The 8,956-nt window shown below is 33.3% G+C and overlaps 1 protein-coding gene across 2 annotated transcripts in view; it reads left to right on the top strand.

Moving 5' to 3' along the window:
- The window catches only part of LOC104771725 (thionin), a 14,000-nt gene extending 5,811 nt beyond the window's left edge, over window positions 1-8,189 (top strand). The window contains exons 1-3 of one of the 2 annotated variants that reach the window (XM_010496303.2): window positions 7,268-7,597; window positions 7,711-7,788; window positions 7,894-8,189. In XM_010496303.2, coding sequence (XP_010494605.1) covers window positions 7,360-7,597; window positions 7,711-7,788; window positions 7,894-7,991 — 414 coding nt within the window. In that variant the 5' untranslated portion in view covers window positions 7,268-7,359 and the 3' untranslated portion in view covers window positions 7,992-8,189. Of the gene's footprint in view, window positions 1-7,267; window positions 7,598-7,710; window positions 7,789-7,893 lie in introns of those variants that run through there. The other variant, XM_019241693.1, reaches the window with a different exon arrangement.

Raw genomic sequence — 8,956 nt, 5'->3', positions numbered from 1 at the left:
TCCACATCCATAGCCTTGGGAAAATGAGGATGAGCCATGGCCTGCTTAAAATTCTGTGGCTCCGATTCAATTGAGCAAGAAAGAACAAAAAATTGATAGGAAGGACTCAATTTAGAATAGGTAAGAACAGAATCAAGAGGGTAAACAACAAGTGGATCCGAAGAAGAGAGATTATCAGAAAGCTGAGTAAGATTGCATAAAGCAACAACAGAAGAAGAAGAGGAATCAGACGTTGAAAGATCAAGATAAGTCAAATTAGAAAAAGAAGTGTTTGTAAGGTTACAATGATAGTCAGATAAGTAACCTGGAGCTTTAGCTTGGCGTCGTGGCCTATCATTGTTCTGTGCAACCTGTCCTGTGCCAACTGTAACAGTCTCATTCGGTATGATAACAGCACTAGGAGATGATGACGGTAATGCAGATGATGATGCAGAAACAGGAACAGGGAAAGGCAATGAATGTGTATCTTCGACAAGCTCAATCTCAGTAGAAACAGGCATAGGTAAAACCATCTTACTAAACAAATCAGTAGTTGGAAGAGAAGGTGTAACATTTTTGAAAGGGAAAATATGCTCATGAAAAACAATGTTACGAGTAATATGAACAACATTAGTTTCCAGATTAAGAACCTTATAACCTTTGTAACCAGAGGGATATCCTAGAAAAACACATGGTTCAGCTCTAGGAGTAAACTTGTTTCGATCCTTAGCTAAAGTGGAAGCATAACATAAGCAACCAAAAGATCTTAAGAAACTATAATCTGGTTTTTGTTTAAAATTTTTTTCATAAGGCGAAATTTTGTCTAAAACTAAAGAGGGTGTTCTATTGATCAAGAAAACAGCAGTATGAATGCAATCAGACCAGTAGCAAAGAGGAACATTAGATTGAAACAAAAGTGCATGTGCAACATTAAGAAGATGCTGATGCTTTCTCTCGACAACCAAATTTTGTTGTGGTGTATAAGGACATGAAAAATGATGTAACATGCCATGATCTTTAACCAGTTGATTAAACCCAAGTTCAGGGGCATTATCACTACGAACAATCTTAATGACAGAGTTATACTGTGTTTGAACATGTTTAATAAAAGACGGAAAAATAGAAAGAACATCATTTTTATTCCTCATCATATAAATCCAGGTGATTCGAGTACAATCATCTACAATAGTAAGAAAATAGCGATATCCTTCTATAGACTCTACTGAAAAAGGTCCCCAAGTATCTATATGAATGAGATCAAACGGTGAAGTAGAAAGTTTACTATGTGAAACAAACGGTAATTTCTTTTGCTTAGCTAGGGGACAAATATCACAATGATCATGAGAAGAAAAACTAGAGATAGACATAGGTAAAGTACCCGACATATATTGTAACTTGACAGAAGATGGGTGACCTAAGCGTTGATGCCAGACACGACCATCGACTTGCAAGGATCCAGAAAAAGATGCTGAAACAGAATTCGCAGATGCTGAAATGTCATGATGCTCCAATATGTACAGACAATGGATTAGCACACCTCTACCAATCATCAAGTCCCGAGTATGGTCCTGAATATAACACGAATTAGTATAGAAATGTGCAGAGCAATTATCATGTCTAACCAAAGAACTCACACTTATCAAATTGAATTTAAAAGTTGGTACATAAAGAACATCATGCAAAATCAATGTTTGAGTTATTTGTATAGTGCCTATATGAGTAATGGCAACTCTAGTGCCATTAGGGAGTGAGACTGTTACACCTGTCACTGGAAAAGTCTCACTAAACAAGGAAAGGTCAGAACACACATGGCTAGTCGCACCTGTGTCAATTATCCAACTACCACTAGGTAGAACATAATAGAGAGAAGAAAGGCACTGATGTTGAAAAGTAAAAATTTTATTTTCAAAACGAAGGCTAGAAGAAGGAAACTCAATTGTAACGTTACCAGAAGAAGATGTTGCAGCCATAGCACCATGCTCAGTTATCGTAGCAGATGGGTAAGGAGACGGCTGCTCTAAGTCTTGGTCTGGGTGTTGAGTTGATGGAGCAAACTCTGAATCTGGTCAGAAGTGAAACTGCTCAGATCAAGACTAGTTGCAGACTGTGCTGGATCAGGTGTATAAGAAGCAAAATTCATCACTGCATTGGCTACTGCACCCGGTTGTGAGTATTGTGTCTGCTGATATTGATTCTGAGCTTGTTGGAATTGAGCCTGCGTAGGAAACTGAGGACGTTGTCCTGTTGGAAAAGATGCACGAGGTGGAGCAGTTTGTGATAACACTTGCTGCACTGGAGGACGTTGAGCATTCCTATGACCAGGTGGATATCCATGAAGCTTAAAACACTTTTGGATAGTGTGACCAACACGGTTGCAATGAGTACAATAAGGCTTCTGATGAGGTCGAAAGGCAGCATAGGCAGCATTATTAGTAGGTCCAAAAAAGTAACCATTAGGAGAAGGCATCATAGAGTTATAACCAACATTATCAGAAGGACCTGAAGCTTGAAAAGCCACATTATCAATCTTGGTAGCTGGTTGAATATTCTTTTGCCTTTCATCCTCGGTGACCATGTGAAAAACCTCTCCAATCGAAGGCATGGGTTTCAACATCAAGATATGTCTGCGTGTGGGTTGATAAGCTTCATTCAATCCCATTAAGAACTTTGTAACCCTGCTACGCTGCTGCAATTTCTCCCACATAAGTGCGGCATTACACTCGCACTTGCCACAAGTACAAACAGGAACATCTATATAATTCTTCAACTCTTCCCATAATGTTACTAACGCCATATAATATGTAGTAACATCCATAGATCCCTGTTGTAAACTACTCAACCGTTGTTCAATTTCAAAGACTCTAGGTGCATCATCTTGCCTAAAACGAGACATAAGATCTAACCAAATCGCAGATGCAGTAGGCATGTAGAGTAAACTCTGACCTATGTGCTTAGAAACTGAACTCATTAACCAAGTAATCACCATATCATTACATCGTGACCAAGAACCTGCATCAGGATGATCATCGGGAGGTTTAGGAATGGTTCCATCGATGAAGCCCAACTTATTCATGACATTAAGAGCCATGCGCACAAAACGACGCCAAGAATGAAACTCTGAGCCAGTACTGAGCCGATCCGAGACCAAAACCATCCCAGCATGATCCGATGAATGGAGGAAATACGGATTCTCGTATTGATCAGTAGGACGACGCGATTCGGAGTTCAAATGCGAAGGTACAGGACGATCTTGCGAATTTGAAGCCATCGTAAAGATTAAAGATGAAATTGATCTAAAAAATCAAAGATTATAGAAGGATTGAGCTGGGATTAAGCAAATCGAAGAGAACCAGCACCAATCTAGGTCAATCAAAGAGAACGAACGAAAAGCAAGAACACGAGCCCGAAAAAGAAAAATTCAATCACAGCGATATAGAGCTGGAAAACAAAATCAAAGATCAGCGGAGTGATAGGAGCACTCATGGCTGTAGAATCCAAGAAAAAACGAGCTCGAGAAGAATGAGAATCAATGGCGGAAGCTTTTGTCATTGTGTCGCTCTGATACCATATCAAATATTGGATAAGATACTAACTGAACAAACTGAATTTCTCATTAATCTGTAAATGTCAGATTACACTAGTTTATATACAGGATTAGGATTAAGTAAAAGGAAGCTTAATCCTACATAAACTATATAATAGATATAAACCGGTTGATTAAACCTGGTACACTATCCTAATACGTTCAACGATCTATTCTTTTTATATTAAACCTGAAATATTTATATAACACTGCGGATGGATGATAAAATATTAATTTCTTGCATTCGACCACTTTGAGATTAAAAAAGCTTTTGTCGTAAAGGTAAATCAAAATATTATATTTTTTAGTTATGCAAAATCATATCTATATAGATAACAAATTTTCTGTTGACAAACTCACACTAAAAGTGATATGAACTATTCCAACAGCCAAATATGCAGAAATATTTTTCTGAAACCCATATACATACTTTTTTTTTTTTTTGATAACTCAGGGTAAATCCTCAGACCTATGGAGGGGTCCGAGACTAATCCCTGGGGAGAGGGTATCCCATGGGTAGGGTCCCTCCCAGGCTTTCAAATAGGCCGTAAGCAATGGACCCATACCCATGTGACCAAAGGGATAAAGCTAGCAATTCTGCGCTTGGGAAGAATCAATCTCTGGCCTGGACCAACAGGGCGACTCTTCCTTCCAAGCTAGAACCACTAGCCCACCATCTCGTGGTTGCCATATACATACTTAGTAAACCAATCCACATTCTTAAATGAAGATTCAATGTGCATGTGCAAACCAATCAATATTTCAACAAAAATCCTTTTTGATTCAGAGAAAATAAACAAATCATGCCCACAAGCATTCATCATGGTCCCGCGAAAAACAAACAAAAAGAAAACACCGATATATTACTCACGACAAACAATCTATTCTTTTTACAGTAAACCTGAAATACATATAAATACATAGATATATATATATATATATATTAGTTTTTTTTATAAAGGTATATTTAGTTATATAAATACATAAGTATATTATTAGTTTTTATCGATCACGAAAGCTGTAAAATATGTAGTTCTCTAGAATTATCAGTTAATTAACTCTAACACACTTGCTCGGATGGATGAAATTTGTTTCAAATATTTTAGCACACCACTCAAATTATTAGGCACCAAGCATTTATTTGGTCCCAACATATAATTCAAAACTCCAATACAAAAAAAAAAAAGAGTTGGTTAAAAAAAAAAAAACACAGAACACGTTGTAACAAACTATTTGGAGTTTTGTCTCACTCCAAATTATAAGAACGTGCATAATAACTACACGGTTTGCACGAATATATACAATACTAGAAAATACATATGAAATGTAAAATATTTTGTATGTAAAATAAAATTTTATTAAATTATATATAAAATGTACATGATATTATTTATATATGCATTAAAAAGACTTTAAATACATACATTTATAAGTTTATAATTATGAAGTGTGTTAAAAGAAGGATAATTTTCACATATTGCATAAAAAATAAGTTTTGGTTTTAAATTTAGCAAATTATTTCTAAAATTTTAAAAATACTAAAATAGCATCATGCTTTTAATCTTATACTCTGAATACTAAACCATATCTCTTCAAAATTATACCCTAAATGTAAAATATAAATTCAAATCAAATAAGATAACCATTGGAAATGGTGTAAGCTTTTTTCGGCATAATGACAGATGGAGTAAGGGTCACATGAAAATAGATATGAGGTATGATTGGTAACACAAACAATATTAATGTGATTTAAAAGTAGTTTTGCTTTTGTACAGGTTAACCTACTTATTAATTTATACCACTTTTAATGATTGACATATGTCTATAATGAAAGTATCGAGGTTACAATATGTGTATATATATATATTAAATATTTAACAATAGGTCTCTGTAATGTTTTTCCGTGTAATGTGAATGGATGTTGTAAAGTTTGGGAAGTGATTCAAAAGAGGCATAAAGAAGTATGTGATATTTTGACTATGTATATATGCATTACAAGGTAAAATTAGGCTCAATCTTTTTAACAATATGCAAAGTAATATATATTTTTGTAATGGGGGTAAAGAACTTTTAAAAACAAAAAACAAAGGAAATTTACAAAACAAAAAGTTAGAAATATATTGTAGTTGAAGATTAGAGGACTTAAGAGGAGAAATCTATGGGACTTACAACTATAATATTATGAGTGAATGTTCAAAGCCAAAGAGGTTGTGCTTTAGGAGTCAAGAATTAGGCTCATCTTCATCACTTAAGACTTCGAACTATAGTTTGAAAGTTTAAAAAACCACATTACAAAACAATGCAAAAACATTAAATCATGACCCGAACTATAGTTTGAAAGTTTAAAAAACCACATTACAAAACAATGCAAAAACATTAAATCATGACCCGAACTATAGTTTGAAAGTTTAAAAAACCACATTACAAAACAATGCAAAAACTTTTAATCATGACTATCATAAAACATAATCCTTTGAAGAAGCTAATAAATATTGACAAGACTCTCATACCAAGAAAAAAAATACATTGACATGGCTTTGTAAACGATTTCTTCAAATAGTCATAGAGAAATTAATCTGTTAATCATCACACTGCAAGACATCAAATTTTTTTTTTAAAACTTCATAAGAAAAAAAAACCATGGGAAATGATGGGAAAAGAAAGACATATAGTGAGTAATCGTTTTCTTCATTATTAGTCATGTGAGCATTGGATCTTATATAATACACTAAACATTGTTTGAAGTTTGTAAGGAATTCCACTAACACATACATTATTTAGAGTAATCACATTCATGGCAATAAATACAGTTATAAAGCATATTAATTATAATTAATTTGGCCATATGCATTATTGCAACATGAACAGTTTGAACAAAAACAAACGTCCACCCATAATGTCATAAAGGTAATTGTTTGAGAGAAGTAAATGTAATCTAAAGAAACTGAACAAATAAAATATCCCAAACTAAAAAAATGTGTGTAGACAATTTAGTTTTAGATTAGCAATAATGTGTCTTTTTATTTCATTATAATAGAAAAAAATGACACATGTTAAAAAAAAAAGATTGGTGCCAAATGACAATTTCTCACAACTCTACTTTATTATAGTTTAATATATAGTAAATATTGATATGTGAAACCGATAGAAATAGTTAAGTAATAAAGTTACGATTGTGATAAAAAAAAATATGTGAAAATTTTATAAATTGTAAAAACAAAAGAAAATAAATATATTTTGTAAAATAGGTTACTTTTTCCTTAACAAAAGTAAACGATAGAGATTTTAACTATGAAATAATATTAAATTAAAAACTAAAAATAATTAAATATTTGGTAGACGAAGAGTAAAGAAATTTAAAAGAACATTAGTGAGAAATTTACAAATCGTATAAATTAATTAGACGACAAAATATTTTTTTTTTAACAAAAGTAAACTATATAGATTTTTGCTATGAAATAATATTAAATAGTACAAACCAAAAATAATTTTAAGATTTGGTAGTGGAAGAAAAAAGAAAGGAATATTAGGTATCCTAATTTTAAGTTAACCATAACGAAAAAGAAGAAGATGATTTGAATTTATCCTTAGTCTGAATCAGATTGCCATTAAGATAAGGTTGGTCCACGCAGCAAGTACAGACAGACTCTATAGAGAGCATGTGATAAACATATCATACGAAGTTTCTGGTTGCCAGTCGTAGACCCAACTAGTATAAAAGCGAGCCTTATTTCATCACCATTTCATCAAAACAAGCTTATAACTCTCCTCCACATATACATTTTGCAATCAAACAAATGATCAATCGAAAGATGGAAGGCAAAACTTTGATTCTAAGTGTGCTAGTAATGAGTCTTGTCATGGCGCAGATTCAAGTCGAAGCAAGGAGTTGTTGCCCGAGCACGACTTCTAGAAACTGTAACAATGTATGCCGTTTCTCTGGAGGTTCTAAGGAAGCTTGTGCAAAACTTTGTGGATGCAAAATTGTTGAGGGGCCATGTCCTCCGGGTCCACGTGACATTCTTGAAAACTCTGGTAATTTAATTTCACATTTTGTCTTTGTTGTTTCATTAAGCTATATCTTTTACAAGTTGGACCAAGATTTTGATGCAAGTTAGAAGAATTTTTTTTAAAAAATTTTATTTAAGGTGATGCCGTCAACAAATACTGTAAGTTGGGTTGTGCATCTTCTGTGTGTGGTACCTTAACCACTCTCCAAAACTCCGGTAACGCAAAAACTCATTAATATTATTATTTTTATTTTTATTGTTAGATTTTTGGAGCATATGAAAAATCAATTTATTCTAATATATATTGTTTATGTAAATTAGATGCAAGTGAAATTGTGAATGGAGCAGTTGTACAATGCACCGAGGCATGTTCTGAGTTATGTACCAAGGGCTCATCCAATGAAGTTGAAACTGCCTAACAAGCAATTCCACGAACTATGTGTTGTTGTTTTCCTCGTTTTCAATAATTGTTGTGTATGTGACAAAAAATGCTAGAGTCTTGAGCTAGCTTCTACTATTTCCAGGTTTTCTATGTGACGTAGAAGAAGGTCATTATTTACCCTTTCTAGTTGCTATTATCCGAATAATGAATAATAATGTGTCCTTAATTTCTATGATCAAGACAAACTCTCGCTTTAACGTAATTTTCTTACAATCAGTTCATATATAACTACACGACATCCAATGCCAACTTAGCAAAACAGTTAAGACTTATAATTCTCAAACTATATAAAACCTTATATGAACCATTCAGAATGCAATCAATAGGTTGAAGTAATGGAAAAATTATAGTGATGATTGTTAAGAGTAGTAACCCAACAGACTTTTCGTTTTGGTGAACAGTAACCCAATCTATATATACATTTTTTTGAGACATTTATCAAATAAATCTTGAAGATAGCACTTATTTACAGGCATGCCATTTATATTAAATAATTAATTTAATAAACAAATTAATTCTACTTATATTCGATTTTTTTATATAGAAACAAAGTGTTTAAAAAGGTAACAAACATACTTACAAATGTATACATATTTTAATTCCTTATTTTATAAGTGGGTGAATGAAGAAGTTCCTTATTTGATAAAAATTTGAAAAAATGATTTCTGACTTTTAGTCTCACATTACTTTAGTGCAGTGGGCCAGTGGCAAATGGTAAGTTTTTAATGCACAAGGCACCATCATACCAGGGATCGAGTCCCGCTCCCTACGAATGTAGGGATTTGACTAATGGGCCGGCCTGTTGTACCCAACGGTAAGAAAAAAAAATAGCGATATCTATTTCAAAGGCATGAATTGAAAAAGATTTAGAGTTTATAGAAGATGGTGAGTTTGCGATGCTCTTATAAATTACGATAGAGTTTATAGAACAGTTGAGTCAGC

Source organism: Camelina sativa, chromosome 20 (genome assembly GCF_000633955.1).
Source record: "Camelina sativa cultivar DH55 chromosome 20, Cs, whole genome shotgun sequence".
Lineage (NCBI taxonomy): Eukaryota > Viridiplantae > Streptophyta > Magnoliopsida > Brassicales > Brassicaceae > Camelina > Camelina sativa.
The sequence above is the reverse complement of the archived record's forward strand: the minus strand, read 5'-3'. Positions and strand labels throughout refer to the sequence as shown.